The sequence below is a fragment of the Dasypus novemcinctus genome, chromosome 12 (assembly GCF_030445035.2).
Source record: "Dasypus novemcinctus isolate mDasNov1 chromosome 12, mDasNov1.1.hap2, whole genome shotgun sequence".
Lineage (NCBI taxonomy): Eukaryota > Metazoa > Chordata > Mammalia > Cingulata > Dasypodidae > Dasypus > Dasypus novemcinctus.
Window position 1 is genome coordinate 8,311,610 of NC_080684.1, and position 18,554 is coordinate 8,330,163.

The 18,554-nt window shown below is 38.3% G+C and overlaps 1 protein-coding gene across 1 annotated transcript in view; it reads left to right on the forward strand.

Annotated features, from left to right (window-relative positions):
* LRRK2 (leucine rich repeat kinase 2) overlaps positions 1 to 18,554 on the forward strand; it is a 174,027-nt gene that overhangs the window by 94,669 nt on the left and 60,804 nt on the right. Inside the window, exons 28-35 of the mRNA XM_071218762.1 lie at positions 648 to 829; positions 3,088 to 3,317; positions 3,726 to 3,853; positions 5,519 to 5,737; positions 9,049 to 9,250; positions 10,045 to 10,133; positions 17,371 to 17,558; positions 18,213 to 18,367. Of these exons, the coding sequence (XP_071074863.1) occupies positions 648 to 829; positions 3,088 to 3,317; positions 3,726 to 3,853; positions 5,519 to 5,737; positions 9,049 to 9,250; positions 10,045 to 10,133; positions 17,371 to 17,558; positions 18,213 to 18,367 (1,393 nt within the window). The remainder of the gene's footprint in view (positions 1 to 647; positions 830 to 3,087; positions 3,318 to 3,725; positions 3,854 to 5,518; positions 5,738 to 9,048; positions 9,251 to 10,044; positions 10,134 to 17,370; positions 17,559 to 18,212; positions 18,368 to 18,554) is intronic.

Below are 18,554 nucleotides of genomic sequence, written 5' to 3' on the forward strand. Positions count from 1 at the left end.
GCTGACTTGTGTTCTTGTGTTTTTAAATTTCTGCATCCATCATTCAACACACTCAAATGTCTTTGACAGTTGTTGGCAAATAGAGCAATGTGGACCAGCCTGCTTGCTTCTCTCCATTGCGTCTGTTATAAATCTGAAAGTCATTATCCGTTGTCTCAAATAGTTTTTTCCCCCATAGTTTGAGACTATTGCCTATAAAAGCCAAGAAGAAACTTCAGAGTCAGAAACTGTGAGATTAGGAATAACTGAATATTTGTTGATACCTGCTTTTTTATTAACAAATTAATGTTTATTATTATAAAAGTTATATAGAGAACATATGTAAAAAGCACCAAATTAAGGTATTACCTAAAGTGTAAGTTCATTTGTTCATTTAAGAAATGTATTACCAAGGGAGATTGGGTTTCTAAAGATTATAAATAAGTGACAAAGATTGCTTTGGATAACTCCTTTATACAAGTGTGTTTCAATGTTTATAATGAAAATTTATGACAAGCATGTAGAAAGATTTAGAACTCTGTTGAAAGGTTGGTCAAATTGCTGATAGGATCGATGAACCTTTCTTATTTCTTATCAGTGTCTTGTTTCCTGGCAGCACACGTTTCTTCCTTCTGAACAACAGGTTTTGCCCTTTTTATTTCATTAAGATTCCTCCTGAGATTGGCTGTCTTGAAAATCTGACATCTCTTGATGTTAGTTACAACTTGGAACTGAGATCCTTTCCCAATGAAATGGGTAAATTGAGCAAAATATGGGATCTTCCTTTGGATGAACTGCGTCTTAATTTTGATTTTAAACATATAGGATATAAAGCCAAAGACATCATAAGGTTAGATAATTTTGTTTCCATTTGCTTTTTTTAATTTGTTTCAGATTTGGTCTGACTATGGATATATAGCTACAATTTAGGGAAAAAAATATAGTACTCTCTAACATTAACGTCCTGTGTGCCAATGGCTTTCCATTTAATGAATGGGTTTTTATATAGTGCCACTGCAGGGCTTCTTGCCAAGCTAGTGTTGAAAGAATGGATTCTCCTTCATATCATGTTTTTCAGTAGAAATGAGCCCTAAGAAGAAGTAAGTATTACTATTTGGTTTCTTATTACCAATTACACCATCTAAAGAAATATAGCAGAGTATAATAACTTCTCATGCTCCATTTCATGTTGCAAATATTTAACATATATTGCATCTTAAGGTAGCAGAGTTACTTTATTGATATAAAATTACTGGCTTTGATGTTTCTATGAAGATGAGTAACCTACTCACCTTGATTGTGTTTGAAACCCCCCAGCTTCTCAGATAGCACACTATCTGTTCTTCACACTGTGAAGACGGCACATGTCTTTGAAATCAGGCTTTATTCCACCTTTTGTTATTTTTTGAGCAGGTTCAACTTGTTACTCAAAATCATCTGTTTCCTATTCCACAGAATTTCTCTTATCAGTATTTATTTTGCAGTCCTCGGCTACTGATCACTTCTCAATGTACTGGTTGCTATAATCCACCAAGGCAGGGTCCATGGCTGTGCTTGATCACTGTTTGATTCTTGGCATCTAACAGAGCCTGGCACACAATCAATAATTGTTGAATTACCAATGAGCTGCGCTCATCTGTTTCTCATATGCATAGTTATATTTGCCTTTTGTCTCTTTTTATGAGGAAGGATTTGGTTTTCTGTGGTCCTGAGCTTGACTTAATTTGAAAGGAAAGGGTTTGCCACCATCTGTACTAAACACGACTGTCCCTCCACCTTCCTAGTTACTTTCCACGGATTTTCCCTCCTGAAACTGGGGAAGATGGTTATATAAAAAGTGGCGCAATTCTTACCAAAAATTTAACAGGACTAGTTTTCAATTTATTATGCTCTATTATCAAAGTTCTAAATAAGTAAATGTTTTTAAACTTATGTAAACTTTTATAAAAAACAAACAAACAGCACCTGGTACAGTTTAGAAATTGTAGGCATCATTTTCTTTTACGTGATTGCCCCCCCCCCCCCCCAAAGAAGGGTAAATTCTTATTAGTGGACATTTGGACAATTGATTTTGTTTATTGGTGGATGAAAACAGAACCTAAGTTTGTGTGTACGAAAACGAGGGATTTCAACAACAGCGGTGACAAGATCTGATCTGTCGGGTCTTATTTTCTCCCTCATAAGAGAAGTCAAGCAAAGGGAGGCTGCCTTCCATTCTCATCGTCAGGAGTTGTTGGCCAGAGTCCACTCGGTATGAGGATGGAGTGGTCAGTGGTCCTCGAAGGTCACCTGTAACTTAGGTTACTCCCCTAATTAAAAATGCTGCCCACGTTGTAGCGTAGTTTAAAATACACCTTTCTAAATTCATGATAATTTCCAGAACACTTGAAATCCGTTCTAAAGGAGGTTTTGTTTAGCCACCTGTCGTACTTCTAATTTTTACATGGGGATTAATCGAAATAGCAACATATTAGGATTTGGTTGATAGCATCATGGTTTAAGATACATTTATTCATAATGTAGCCAATATGATCTCACTATCCATATACATCATATATAAATATATGATATATATGAAATGTCATAAATATGTATATTTGACTAATATGCAGCTATGTAGCACATGTGCTGCATATGAATACACACACAGAAGGCAACCAGTGGGACCTCACTATCAAGACTAGTGTGACAGTGTACATATATACTATTCCATGGTTCTCTGTCAAATGGGCTTTTAAATTTTTATAATTGATTGTTCAGGGTCTTATTTGTATTATTTAAATAAATCCAGGTGTATGTATTATATTCTAATTAGTATTAAAATGTATTTTGGCATTGAGATTCTTTCTGGAGCTAGTGGCACATGTACATATGTTTAATAATCCTACTTATCATTGTCAGCTACACTTAACATCACTAACAAAATACATACACTAACAGTGCATTGAAAGTCATGTACACTGTTATATGAGCTATGTGCTTTCTTGCATACTTGATTTTTGGGGAGCCTGCCTGATATTTAAGAGTATTTGGTATATAAGAACTCACCTAAACCTTAAGTGTACTGTTAAACAGTTTATTATTTTATTTTTGTCTTTCAAATCCTAGGTTTCTTCAGCAGCGGTTAAAAAAGGCTGTGCCTTATAACCGAATGAAGCTCATGATTGTAGGAAATACTGGAAGTGGTAAAACCACCTTACTGCAGCAATTAATGAAAACCAAAAAATCAGATTTTGGAATGCAAGATGCCACTGTCGGCATAGATGTGAAAGACTGGCCTATCCATATAAGAGGCAAAGGGAAGAAAGACCTGATTCTAAATGTGTGGGATTTTGCAGGTATGGATAGCTCTAATTTTAAAATTCATTTTTTATTTAGAACAGAGCTGGAAAAATGGAGTTTTTTGTTCCAGTACTTCCAACAGCTGCTGGAATCTGCAGAAATTATTCCAAAGCCATTTTCTCCTCCTACTTGTGCCCGCACCACCAGGACGGAGGAGTGCATGGAAGGAGGGTGTTTGGAGCCACCAGGTGCCAGCCGAGCTAAGTAGCTGGTTGGCGGCTGAACACAGGCTCCAAGTTGCCAACCTCTAGTCAAAAGCCCAGGATACCTTTCTAAACAATGTCTCTCGATTGTTTTTCTCCTCTCAGAATGCTACATAGTACGTAGTGTTACTTAATTTGTGTGTGTGTGTGGTTTCTTGCCTGTTGTCTGAAAACTAAGGAGAGTCTGCCATCTTCATTTAGGTCGTGAGGAATTCTACAGCACTCATCCGCACTTCCTGACCCAGAGAGCGTTATACCTGGCCGTCTACGACCTCAGCAAGGGGCAAGCCGAGGTGGATGCCATGAAGCCTTGGCTCTTCAATATAAAGGTGAGCTCTATGATGAGTTGAAAATGTAAAGTAATTCCAGTTTTCTTATTTGCAAGGGTGATTTATTTTGGCCAGCAGTCTCTTCAAATAGGTTTTTAAAGAAAATTAGATTGGGACAACTGAAAAAAAATGAAATGTGGATGGTATGCTTTATATCAGTGCTACATTTCTTCAGTTTCATCGCTGTACTTAAGGTGGTTAACATAAGTGAGTGTCCTTGTCTTAGGAAATATACATGGAAGTATTCAGTGTAAAATATGATATATGTTACCTACTCTCAGATGTTTAGAAAATAGACATGCTAGGTAGGTAGATAGAAGGGAAGAAAGAAAGGAAGAGAAAAAGGAAAGCGAGAAAGAAAGGGAAGGGAAAAAGGCAAAGAAAGAAAAAGAAAGAGAAATAGAAAGAAGGAGGAAGGAGGGAGGAAAGAAAGAAAAAGAAATATAATTAAAGTGGCAAAATTCTAATATTTGGTAATTTGGGGTATCGGGGTGGGGGTTATGTCAGAGATTTATGTATTTTTAAAATTGTTTCTGCAACTTGTACAATTGAAGTTATTTAAAAATAAGTTTAAAAAAAGAAAGAAGGAGTAAAGTTTTGGTAAATTTTCAGAGTAAGTGGTGACACACAAATAATGTTCTATATTGATGAATATAAGATATCTGAAATCCTTTTCGTCTGTACAATTTGAAAATATATATGTTAAACCAATTTTGACTGTGTTTTTCTTAAGTGGAATATAAATTCCCTTAATTTGATATAAACCAAACAAAAATGCATACCATGCATCACCAGTTATTTCCTCAGTAGCAATTTAGTACCAAATTCTCCAGATCATACATTTTTCAGAGGACCCTGTGCACCTTATATTTGGAACCTCTTTTTTGTAATTTTTATACCTTCTCCCTTGCTGTCATGCTGTCAGCTATTCCTCCAAATAATGAGACTTTTTAGAACTGTATCAGAAGTAAGAGTGAATGTTCTTTGAAAGAATTCTTCTGTGAATAACATTCAGGTTTGTCTCTGGACAGTTTGGCATGTGTTTTGTTTGCATACAGCTTGTTTTGCAATTTTGGTAATTTTTTGACTTCCTTTTTCTTGACTTTATTATAGCTAGTGGAAGTAAACAAATACTACTATGGAGGTAGTGCTTTTTTAGTGGCTGCTTTTTTAATTGTAGACTCTACATTGAATAACTACTATATATTCAGGGTATTGAATCCATAGATAAGTAACAGAAAATTAAAACCATGTTTCTTTGATATAATTTTGGCTTTATTAAATGCTTATTTTAGTTTATAAGTACAAAGCACACTTAGAGAATAACCCATTTTTACGGCATAAAAAAGAAAGGAAAAGTACAAACTACTACTGTTATTTAGGCTGCTTAAAAATGGTACCGATTGGCTTCAGAAGGGGAGTAAGAATGACTTTTAAAAATTTCTCGAGGTTAAATTTTTTGTTAGGTTGAAGAAAGTCGTCACATTGAATGGAGGCATCCCCAGATTCATTAATAATGAAAGATAGTTGGTAGTTTCCTCTCTCTAAAGTCTTTTAGTTTCTCATTTCCATGAAGTGAATTCCACAGAAAGTGAATCTCAACACAGATTTACGCAGCCCTGATTTCTGGACAAACACAAGAGTGCGTTGTGTCTTTCTCCGTAGGCTCGTGCTTCTTCTTCCCCGGTGATTCTCGTTGGCACACATCTGGATGCTTCCGACGAGAAGCAGCGCAAAGCCTGCATCAGTAAAATCACCAAGGAACTCTTGAACAAGAGGGGGTTCCCCGCAATACGGGATTACCACTTTGTGAATGCCACCGAGGAGTCGGATGCTTTGGCAAAACTTCGGAAAACCATAATAAACGAGAGCCTTAATTTCAAGGTATCGTGGTGTCTGCCCAGTTGGGTGGTAGATAGATATCATTCACTAATGCTTATATTACGCATCTGCTTAGTTGTGTCCGAAGTCTTGAAAAGAGAACATTTATCTAAGTATAGTGCTTTTCTCCATAGCTATAGGATTATGAAAGTACTTTGAATTTTAAAATTACTTATTTATAGCATGCTTCATTTCAAATTCATACGAACAAGATCAAAATAGTTACAAGATCCTTGGTAGATGGCAATCTGAGAGAATTTTCCTTGATGTCCTTTCTCTCCCAACTTCCTGCAGTGGTGATTCAGTCCACTGGATAAAAGGGAATGTGGGAGTGCTGGGATCATCTTTCTTCTATTCTCCTTTGACTGTTGCTTCTTCTTCGGCTCCTTTGTCATTGTTGAGTTCCTGTTTTATGCATATCTAATCTTCTGTGCCAGTCCTTCATGTCTCATCTTGTCACAGTGATTCCCATTCCAATGGTATTATAGGGCAGCTCTTGTTTGGTTGCCAAGATCACTAATTTGGTTTACAGTGATGTCCAAGCAATTTTTTGCTATTTCAAACTCGGCTTTTCATTTAGAAATTGTGTTTTTGCTATCCATAATTCTCTTTTGGTTAGCTACATTGTCATTACTGGGTTCATATAAAATACAAATAAATTGGTTGTCAGGGAGAACGTGTTTCCAGTACTTGCAGGAGAATGAAATCTTGCCAGAGTATGTGGTGTAAACTCTCCTGAAAAACACACTGATTAGTTCGATATGACCAACACATTGGTGCGCTTCAATTGTTCCTCCTGTTGGCTGATCTCATCAGCACTAATGAACAAGATCGTGGCTCACAGCTAGAGTCCTGCGTAGCCTGGGCAGTCGCTGTGTAATTATGAAACGTGTCTGATACATCCTCAAAGCATTCTAGCCTGGATGGTGAATTATGTGGTTACCGTGGTTATGACTTCGTGTTGGCTAGTTCACTTAGTTCTGTTCCATTTCTCTAGATTACACTCCTATCTATAGTCTGATGAGTAATTTATAAGTGTGTTGGTCTTTGCAGTGCCCAGGGAGAGAATTTTTATGTTTGTTTCTCTCAACACATTCATCATTGTCACTAAAAGGTTTTCCTGGGTCAGTAGTGTTTTTTTATGTTAGGAAGAATGGGATGTTATTTATTTGTAGATTTTTCTACTCTTCTTGTGGTATATATGATTGGAGAGTAATATGACTTTAAAAAAAACAACAACTATACAACATTGATATATCCAATTGAATGTTCTTTATCCACGCGGTTTTCTTCTGAGACTGCACCTGTGCTTCCAGACTCTGTTGTTTACTTAGAATATTAATAGTGTCTGTTTTTATCGTGGCTGTCATACCATATATCTTATTTTCTAAAAGACTCCCTTGAGAATGAGTTTGTTTGGAAAAGGCCTGAATTCGCTTAAAGCAGACTCTATGAATATAGCTGTAGATTCATCAAATTGGATTGGTACTGATTCTAACCACAAGATATCACTTTCGAACAGTAAGACCAATTTTCTCCTGGCATTTATAAATGAATTTTGAAGGCAGCTCCATACAAAGAAATTAAATAAGTATATTGAGAAATGCCAGTATTATTTGCAGAAAGGTATATATTGCTAACAGATGTATCATTCTGGCACATTCATTTCCAATTCCTTTTGATTGCTTTGTAGAACAGTGACTCTTTCCATGACCTAGGAGCAATGAGCCTGTCAGAACTTGCATATTCTTTTCTCTCTGAGGTACTTCAATCTGCGTTCAAATAGTACTTAATCTACTTAGAGATCTTTTTTTTTTCCCCCATCATTTGTTTTACATCTTTTCTTATACTCTTGGTGCTTCTCTACTCTTTTTCTGTCTTATTTTATTAACATGTATCTATGTAGAGCCTTTAGAAAATATTTGTTTGTTTGCTTCGCCTACTGGTAACCTGAAAATCAAGCCGGAAGGAGACATGGGACCCAACAGAGTCCATTGTGAACACGGGCATCTCAGGCTTGTCCAACTCGTTAGAAGAGTCGGGATTCTCTGCAGGCCCTGCCTCATAACATTCACCTCTTTGCTACTGTATTTGATTTCTGTGAAAATGCATTTACGCCTATCTAGGTTTTCCTCCTTGGGATAAAACATGAACTTCATTCTGAAACTTTATTTAATCATAATCTATAAATGATAAGGAGAAGGAATAGAAGTGGAGGTTAGCAGAATTGCCTTGCATTCTCTGGGATGAGAGGTGCATGAGAATCAGCTTTGGAATGACAGTTTGAAGGTGAAGGTGGAAGCAGTGGTATGACTTCTGTAAACCAGGCTCTTCAATGTTCCTGTTACAAAAAATTAAGAAAAAGCTATTATGATGATGATTTCTTGCTGAATAAAACCCAATTTCTAATTTTTCAACGTTTAAGAATTTACGTAGAAGTTCTGATAGGTATTGCCTGGCCAAAAGAGTCTACAGTTTTCGTGGGTCTAGAAATGGGGAGAGTTTGCCCTCTGGTGGTTGTCCAAGGTATTTTATTGTTAGAGTTGCCTGTTTAAAAGGAGATTTTAAAGAAAAAAAAATGGATTGGAAGAGATCTTGTTAATATAGAAACTATCATCTTAAGGGCGTTTTCAAAATCTTATTTTATATATATATTTCTCAGTTAGTGGGCAGCAGTTAGCGTCTGTGTATAACGACCCAGTGGTCATCCTCTCATGCCAGAATCATTGGTGTTGAAAGGATTTCTTGTTTTCCCAAGTTCAAGACTCCAGTAAGAATGCATAGCTTCCTTGAGAAGTTTGCATGACTCTCTACAGGCTTCACTGTTGATGTGTATGGTCCACCAAATAATATTTTGCAAATAAAAAGCGCAAAATTTAACATTTTACCCTGGCTATTTTCATCTAATAAATAAGTAAGGTCAAAAAGCTCTTGTAATAATTACTGATTTCTTATGCTATCATGTCTATTACATGCATATTTAATATCTTAGAAAATAGAAAATCCTTCGTTTATGGTTAGTGGTTTATCCTCGTGTTTGTAATGGTTTTCCTGGATAGCTGGATAAATATTTCCATATTATTTGATTTGATAACCCTTTCCAACATTAGCTCTTTTGTCTGTATCTTTCTATGTTTCATTTTCTTTATTCCTTGCAATTTAAATAGTTTTATGTCACATTCGATTTTATTTAAAAACACACATCTGAATGCTAGATCCCTTTCCGTAAAATCTATTAGCACTGAATTTACCAACCTCCCGACACGTATATGAATAAAATAGATTTTTACAGCTTGTCATTTGTAATTACATAGATCCGAGACCAGCCTGTCGTTGGGCAGCTGATTCCAGACTGCTATGTTGAACTTGAGAAAATCATTTTATGGGAGCGTAGAAATGTGCCAATTGAATTTCCTGTAATTGACCGGAAACGATTATTACAGCTAGTGAAAGAAAATCAGCTGCAGTTAGATGAAAATGAGCTTCCTCATGCAGTTCACTTCCTAAATGAATCAGGTTTGTGTATTTGTTATTCTTTTCTTCATTGTTTTTCAAGCTTGACTAATGTAATTTACAAAAACGTATCCGCGTACTTTGTGTAGGTTTCACAGAATGTGTATACAATTATTTAATAGGCCACTGATTTTTTTCTTTTGAAAAGATCCTCATGCAAATTGGTATTAAAATTGTCCATCATGTCATAAGGAATAAAAAAATAAGCAGAGTTTAGGAATCATCTAAGGGCAAAGCAGTGGAAAGAGTTTCCAAAGTAGGGATTAAAATATGGGGGTGCTGGAACTTGGCTGTTTAGGAGCTGGGGGACCCTGAGCGTAAGTCCTAACCTTTCATAATATCAAATTAATTTAGAGTGTGTGAAAGTTGTTTGTGTTCTGTAGAGGAAAATTATAGTTGGGATGGTCCAGCCAGGGCTTTCGAGAGTCAACAGTGCGGCAGGTGAGTGGCAGACACTGCTCTGTTGCAGCGCATGATTTTGCAGACAGGGACATTTACACTGACATCAGTGCTAACTCTATTTAATCAGTGGACCCTCTTGAGTGGATTTGTAGCACTAAAGGAAGTGATATGGGAAGCTGCTTTTGGTCCTAGGGGCCATTGTATGAAAAATACCTTCACATGGCTTATAATCCATTCTTTCCCCATTGTTCTTCAACCAGTAGCCTCCGAGATATGCTGTACTTGAGAATAAGATGTGTTTAATAGTGTGGGGGTTGGACTGAATTCTCTTTCATGTCTTGCTAGTCATATGCTCTGAATTCCATGTTTCACTAATGGGTGAATTTTTCCTACAGGGGTCCTTCTTCATTTTCAAGACCCAGCACTGCAGTTGAGTGACTTATATTTCGTAGAACCCAGGTGGCTTTGCAAAGTCATGACAGAGGTTGGTGCTTTATATTTTTGTGGCATGGGGGTTTATGAATGAAGAGTGGAATAGGTGGCACCCCGAGCACTGAGCATTTAACAGTTTGTATTCAGTTAAAGGAGAAACTATTGTAAATGTAGAAAACTCTAGAAAGCAGCACATGGAAATACTGTTTAAAGAAGAGCATCATGGAAGAAGGTAAGATCTCTTCAAGTTCACTTTCATATCTTTTGTTTCCATACCACATACAGATGTTTTGAACCCCTTCATTCCATGCTGCTTTTCTAGATCCTGATGATATCTTTGGTTTGGTTATTGACTTAGTAAATTGAATGAAGACTTCATGAAAAGTCCTTGTTGTGAATACATATAGAAGATTGGGTCGATGAATCTGAAACCTCTATCCAGACAAATTGGAACAGTGTTTGACTCTGGTGGAATGTGATTAGTCAGAGTTCTAAATGTTTCCAGTTTTGAAAGCTTTGGATGAAAGTGATTCTGGCTATTTTTCTTCATTTATATTTTGTGTGGAAAGTGATTTCCTCTTTCAGTAAGCATCCATTACCCATGAGTTTATATTAATTAGCTGTAGTAAATAAGTTCTGTAGTTTGGCCGTAGAAGACACTTGAGCAGAACAGTCTAGCTTAGGGTTCCTCACCCTTGGCACTATTGACCTTTTGGCTCAGACCCTTCTTTGCTATGCATCATAGGGTGAGGAGCAACATTTTTGGATGCTACCCTCTAGATGCCAGTAGCACCCTCCCATTTATGACAAACAGAGATGTCTTCAGACCTTGCCAGATATCCCCTTGGGGCAAAACTGCCCCAGTTGATAATAACTGTGACCAAACCATGAGCTGGGTGGCCTTGGAGAAGATGTCTGCAGCATGTGTACGCACTGTCATCTCTTTAGTTTATGAATATAATTTATAGATTTGCATATGGCTCCCTGGGGCTGCACAATGATTGTATCTTCTTATATTACAAATACCTCTTCTAATTAAGCCATAATAATAATTAAATTCCCTCAGTTAATCTTGAATATTAGTCTGTAAATTCCATTTAAGGAAGAAAAAGAAGATATTTTAAAGTGGGAACCCTGTTGGGGTTAAATCCTTTACCACAGAACTTGAAAGCATATTGACAAATATTTTTAAATTAGATTTTGTCATTCTGTACAAATGCCATAGGAAGTATGATTTTACTCTTCAAATAAATGGTAATGGACCTAGTAGAATATATATCAGGAGCATAAACTCTGATCCAAATCTCTTCTTTACACTTACTAGCTTGTGACCTTTAGAGCATTCTTAACACTTTAAGCCTTTTTTCTTCATTTTAAAAAATTTATAATATCAATATTGTCTCTCTAGGATTGTTAAGAGGATTAAATGAGGTGATGTATGTAAGGCCCTTAGCACATGGCCTTCCTGGATCAGTGTGAGTGAACAGTGAATTTTAGCTACTTTTATTTTTGGCCAATTTGGTAACTTAAGACTTATTATTTTAGGAAATGAAAAAAGTCTTTGAGACTGTGAAGATGTCCTCATGGAGTTGTGGAGAGGTACTGCCTTAGTTTGCCACAGGGCTGCCGATGCCAAGTACCAGAAAGGGGTTGGCTTTGGTAAATGGGAATTTTATTAGGGTAAAAGCTTACCATTCTGAAGCTGGGAAATGTCCAAATTAAGGACTCATCAGAGACGCTTTCTCACCAAAGTCAGCTGCGGAGTCTGACGTCCTGCCATGTGGCAGTCAGGCCAGATGGTGGTTCTGCCAGCCTCTCTCTCCTTTCTCCTTGAAACAGCTGTGGTAATGCAGCTGTTTGTCCTGTGTCTGTCCCTCCTTTGTGTGCTGGAAGCAGGAACTTGTTTTCTAAGTTTCACAGGTCTGCAGCCTGAGGGGAGTGTTGCCCCATGACAGACTGCATGCCTGCAAAGGACTTTCACGAGATCTTGTCCTTAGCATTGCTGCTGAAATGATTTGAGGTTTTTGAAATAATGTGACGTAAGGATGTGTTAACATTTTGCCTCCGGAAGGAACATGTCGGTTTGGGATTCAGAGGGTGGAGTGTGACAGTTTGAATTTCTTTTATGAATCCCCCAAAGAAAACGATTATGTTTTTGAACTGATCCGTCTCTGTGGACGTGGCGCCTTTTGATTGGGCTACGTCAGTGAGGGGTGAGCGAGCTTGAGTCTCCATCCTCTGGCCGGGTCTGATAGAAGCAGACACACAGGGAGAGAGGAAGCTGCGTTCTTTGACCTGGCCGTGTGAGGGAGGATTCCAGGTTCCCCCACAGCTGAGCGCAGGGACAGAAGCCCGGAGGCTCAAGGAGCCGAGGCCCGGGAGGTGGCCAGGCACCACAGCCAGGTCAAGGAGAGAGCAGCGAGCCCGGCAGACCGGCCCTTGCCTGACCGCCACGTGGCAGGCCGCGCGGATCTGCAGGAGCTCACTCTGGTGAGAAAGCTTCTCTGACGGTGCCTTGATTTGGGCATTTCAGGCTTTGGACTGTAAGCTTTTATCCCAAATACAGTCCCCACTACAAAAGCCATCCATTTCTGGTACTTTGCATCAGCAGCCCTTTGACAAACAATGACATGTGCCAAATACGACATTAAATCAAACGTATGCTTAGGTTGATGCATACTTTACACCACAGGGGTTTTTAAATATACCCTCAGTATTTGTTGTCCTGGGTAGCGCACTAACGATCAGGAAGTAACCCAACTCCAGTTGGTCAAGAAAAGGCTGAAATTACACTAAAATAGGGTGTATTTCCATGTTGATTTGGAAGCATTTAAAGTTGCACACCTGCGGATAATAATAGGGCGAGTATATCTTATTCAACAGCGTGAGAAAGTGGTTTGCATCAAAATCAGCTGGGGAGCTTTTTTAAAAAGTAGATTTCCAGGCAACAGGCACCGTGACGGCAATAAAATCCCTGAAGATTCTGTGTGGTAATTAAATTATAATTCCATGGAAGTGTTTCTTCTCATTAACGTAGCTTATTTATAAGCATGCTTATTTAAGTGAAAATTAAGAGTTTAAAGAGTTCAAAGTTATCTTGAAGGACAGATAAAGGGTCAGTTAAATAATTAAATCGCATCCTAAAAAATAAATATTTTTATTTATGTTGATAAATTTAAGTATAATGACATTTTCATGAAGTTTTAACGAGAAAGAAGGTTCTAAATAATCATGTATAAACAGGAACCACTTGTCTGACATCCGTCAGCAAAAATATATAGGATGTTGGCCTCTTGGCTCTTCAAGAGAAGGGCTGGAATAATTTCCTGGTGCAGAGCTCTAATGAGCCCACTCACTCTCTGTTAGGTCACTAAACTTATTAAAGAAGATTCCATCAAGGCCAGAGAAGTTTGTAGAACTCATTTAGCTGTATAATAAAAGATATATGAAAGGGGCTTCTGAACTAATCAGGCGGAGCTTTATAAAAGCTCGCATGGCAATTTTAACTTGATGAAAATATGTGTGTGAGATACAGGGGGATTTGGAAACTTCTCTGTCCTTGAATAAGGACATAAGTGAGTAATACAATTTGCAAGGTCGAAGGAACACTAGGTCTTTTAAAGGTGATAAACTTAAGATAATGTTTCAGTTTCTTTCCCCCCGAGATGGCTCCCTCCTGTTTTGCTTATTGTTGTTGCTCATTGTTTGCACTTATTGTCTGCTCTTTATTTTTGCTCATTGTTAGCTCATTGTCTGTTTTTTCTTTAGGAGGCACCAGGAACTGAACCCAGACCTCCCATGTGGGAGGTGCTTGCTCAACTGCTTGAGTCACATTTGCTCCCTGCTCGTTTGTTTTTACTCCTTGTCTGTTCATTGTTTATTTTCTTGCTCATTTTCGCTCAATGTCTCCTTGTGGTTTTTGCTTGTTGTCTGCTCATTTTTTTTGCTTGATGTCTGCTCATTGTCTTCTTTAGGAGACACTGGGAACTGAACCTGGGATCTCCTGTGTGGAGCTCAACTGCTTGGTCCACATCAGCTTCCCTCAATTTTCTATTACTTTGTAATAAACCACCCCAAAACTCAGAGGCTTAAAACAGCAATAATTTATTATTTCTCACAGTTCTTTGGGCTGACTGGGCTCAGCTGAGTGGTTCTGTTCCACGGGTATTGGCACAGCGTTGTTCATTTGGATTCATTCCTCTGAGACTGGTTGCTCCAGGAAGGCTACACTCCTACTTCTGGTGTCTTGCTGCTCCTCCCAGGGCCTCTCAGGTGGTCACGGATGAGATTGCAGGGCAGTGGGACATCGTTCAGGATGGCTGACTTACATAAGGAAGGAAGGCTAGGCTGCCAGTTCTCTCAAGGGCTAGATCCAGAACTGGTAAAATGCCATAGCTGCTACATTCTAGTGACCAGAGCAAGCCAGAGGGCCAGCCCGGATTCAGGAGGCAGGGACGTGGATTCTATCTGATGGATTGCCGGCGTGTGTGGAGAGGAAGATAAGGAATTGGTGGTGGCCATCTTTAGAAAATACCTACCATGTGTAATAATTAAAATTTAATTTAATTTTTTATGCTTATGATATGGAGGTGCTGTTGTGAATGCCTTTCAAGGACCAGCTCATTTAATTCTCTCAGTAGCCCCTTAAAATGATACTATTATTAGTCCCATGTTGAAGACGAAGAAAGAGATGGACAGAAAGGTTGAATAGTTTATCCAAAAGTACACAGCCAGGAAGTGGTAGAGTTAGGATTTCAAACCAGGTAGTTTGACCCTGGTACCCAAAAACTTAACCTCTAGGATAAGACACTCCAAATTGTATTTTCTCAAAATTCACTCATTCAACATTTAGTCAACACTTTGCCTACTCCAGATGTTGTTCTGATGCATCTGGTTGTGCAGTGGACAAAACGAGGAATGTGCAAGCACAGACCTGACATCCAAATGGTAGCAAATAACCAATAAATGAAGATTTAACATGTCAGGTGGTGCTTAGTTCTTCAAAGAAAATATAAAGTACTGATTGGGGATGGAGAGTGAGTAGTTAGAGAATGTCTTAGTACTAAAAAAACCCCAACCAAACACAAATACCTAAAATGGCAAACAATTCGCCCTACCATCTAAATCGGAGAGCAATCCGGAACTACTAGAAAATTCACAATATGGGAGAAGCCTCAAACTACACATTTTATTATTTACTGTCATTATACATTGTCATTAGATACCATGACGCTTAAGCAGTCACTCATTCCGTTATTCATTATCCAATAAGCATTATATGTGCAAAATGGAGATAGAGAGATGAGTAAGGCAAGTTCTTTAGCCTAAGGATTTTTGCAATCCAATATTTCACCCTATTACACAAAAATGGAAATAATGCTTGCTCATATTTAGGTATCCTTTAACCATTATAGATCTACATAAAAATCAAGCACAAATCTTTTTAAAGAATGAATTTATCTAACTAAAATCAATTAGAACAAGTCGACAATGATGGCTAATGTATGGGGGCTTTCTCTGTACTAAAAACTGTCAAAGCATTTTGCAAGCCTTCTATGCATTATCTTATTTCATTTCACAACAACCTGCGGGGCAGTCACTTTTTTTTTAACAGATGACTTTTATTGCATCTTTAAAATATCACAAAGAAGTCTGGCATCTTGATCCACTGCTTTACAGGTCTTAGATCTTATTCACACAGCCTTCTGAACTGTTCCTTTCTAAGACGTTGATCCCACCCCCAAATTCTCTTATATCCTTGCTTTTAAGTTTTGTGACTTGCTAAATCTAAGCAGCTGAATTTTATGCAAGTTCAGCGTCATTTCCTTCAAGAATTAACTCATCTTTCTGGGCTTGAGATACTGAACAAGTACCACCTGGCCTCATCAAAACCCTCTGGATACATTTTTCACCCAAGGAAGTTTGAATTTCAACCAGAGACCTTCTCTCCTGAATGACGATGGTGCTGGGGCCGTGAGCACACAGACTCACCTCGTAGTGCAAGCCCAGTGTATCGCCCTTGTACTGTTTGCACAGATTATGCAAACCGTAGCCAGTTCCTTTCTGTCTCCCCATCATCTCTCAGCTCAGTCAATGCCCATTTGTCAACTTCTTTTTTTTGTCCCAGGTAGACTTCTGATCTGATTGTTTGCATCTGATCTGATGGGATTGAAGTCCCTCCGCAGAATTGCTCTGGGACCTTCACAGTAACTGTGCATCTTTGGTGTGATGTTGACCTTCTCTGGAATGTCTGTTTGATTGCTAAGAATGGTTTTCGTTCTCTCAGCAGATGCAGCTAAGAATGGCAGTCACTTCTGTTAACTCAGTGTACAGGAAAAGATTATATATTTTTTCTAAGGTCCTATAGCTAATAAGCAAAGTCTGGATTTAAACCTGGGTCCTTCTGATGTTTATTCTTAACTGTTATGATTATAATGAAAGCTCGAAGTATGGCATCTGCATCAGAATCAATTGGTTTGTTTGTCACAAAAGCAGATTCCTGGTCTTACCCCAAACCTACTGACTGACATAGGCTCTGGGCGTGGAGTCCAGCAAAACGCGGTAGTGACGTTGAGACCCACTAAACCCACTCACTGCCCCTTTTATCATTGGTAGAAACCATCTCTTAGTGCACACAGGTAACATTGCAATTGCTAATACAGTCTGTAAGGTAACTTCTCTAGAACTGTATTGTTGATGAGCCTTCAATGAGAATGTGGGGTATTGGATTGATCTGTTAATTGGAGCTAGTGAAAGTTTGAGACGCATTGGTTTCAGAGGATCACAATATCTGATCTGAATTCATTCCCTTTATTGAACGAGTGCAGCAAATGCTGTGTGTGTGTGTGGGCGTGGGTTGGGGCTACAGGGAGCTGGGAGGAGGTTCTGATATGAGGTAGGCCAATTTCTGGGTGCTATGGGGGAGTAAAAAAAGATGTATAAGCCCATAGTTCCTGACCTTAAGGAAATGAAAAGAGTAGATACTCTTCAGGGATTTTCAAATCGTTAGGGAGCATTCGTGTTAAAGGAGGCATGGGATTGTCCACTCTGAAAAAGAAAGGCTCAGAGAAACAACTGTGAGGGGCGCTAACTCAGCGCAGGAAGCCTGGAAGGGGGGGGTGCCCTGCTGTGCTCTAGTGATGTGGGCGCTGGGGACATGAGGTTGTCCTGTTGTCCTTGACAGCATCATGGGGGTCATTTCTGCTGAGCAGAGAGAAACAAAATGATTTAAATTCTGAGCTTTTCAGAAAACGAAGACTAGTCATTATTTACGAGTTTAAATCTTTCAGATTTTGACAGTGAAAGTGGAAGGCTTTCCGAAGCATCCTAAGGGGATCATTTCACGTAGAGATGTGGAAAAATTCCTTTCAAAGAAAAAGAGATTTCCGAAGAACTACATGTCACAGTACTTTAAACTCGTAGAAAAATTCCAGATTGCCTTGCCAATAGGAGAAGAATATTTACTGGTTCCAAGCAGGTAACCCAAAACTCATGAATATACTTATCTAATAGAGATTCACCATCTATAATATTGTTTTAATTGTCTAACTTGGTCTATGATGTTTGTATTTTAGCTTTTTAGTGAAAATACTGCTTTTGATGCTTTAAAGATGTAGTAAATGGCATGCATATGATTATTATTTGATTTAAAATTGCTTAAATTATTTAAGAAACGTAAATAGTGGAGATGTTTTTGTATATGATTCTTTTAGAGCATTACATTTTTGAGGTGAGACTTTATGGAATTGATGACAGTGGTTTGCCAATGAAATTGCATCAGTTGATGGATACCAGCCTATTCCAAATATGTATTTAAATATATATGTATTTGTTCAAGTTTTATATAATCCACTCAATATTCAACTCTCCATAACTAATTGTAATAATTGATATATTAGAGGACATAGGATAACGGAAACAAAATTTCATGCATCTGCTACATCTGAGCATGCATGTGAATTGATTAAATGACCATTTTGAAGTAGGAGGAGCATGCTTAAAAACACTCCAAAGAAAGTGCATGTGCTTTAGAATATTTATCTTCAGTTTATCGATTTCAGGTGGTAATGCATTTGCGCAGCAGTTGGGTGTTTTAGTGAAGCTGTGTCACTTTGGTGCCCTTGTCCTTTAGTTTGTCTGACCACAGACCCGTGATTGAGCTCCCCCACTGTGAGAACTCCGAGATCATCATTCGGCTCTATGAAATGCCTTATTTTCCAATGGGATTTTGGTCAAGATTAATCAATCGATTACTCGAAATTTCACCTTACATGCTTTCAGGAAGAGGTATGTGTTTGAAACAGACATAATATTTAGGGGGATTGCAGGGCTTCTTAACCTCCTTTGTTTGATGGACCCTTTGCCCGTCAGGTGAAAACCACGGACCCCTTACTCCGTCCACTCTGAACTGTGTATCATTTAATAAATAGATCACAGCTGCACCAGCACATCCCCTGAGGATTAATGTTTTTTG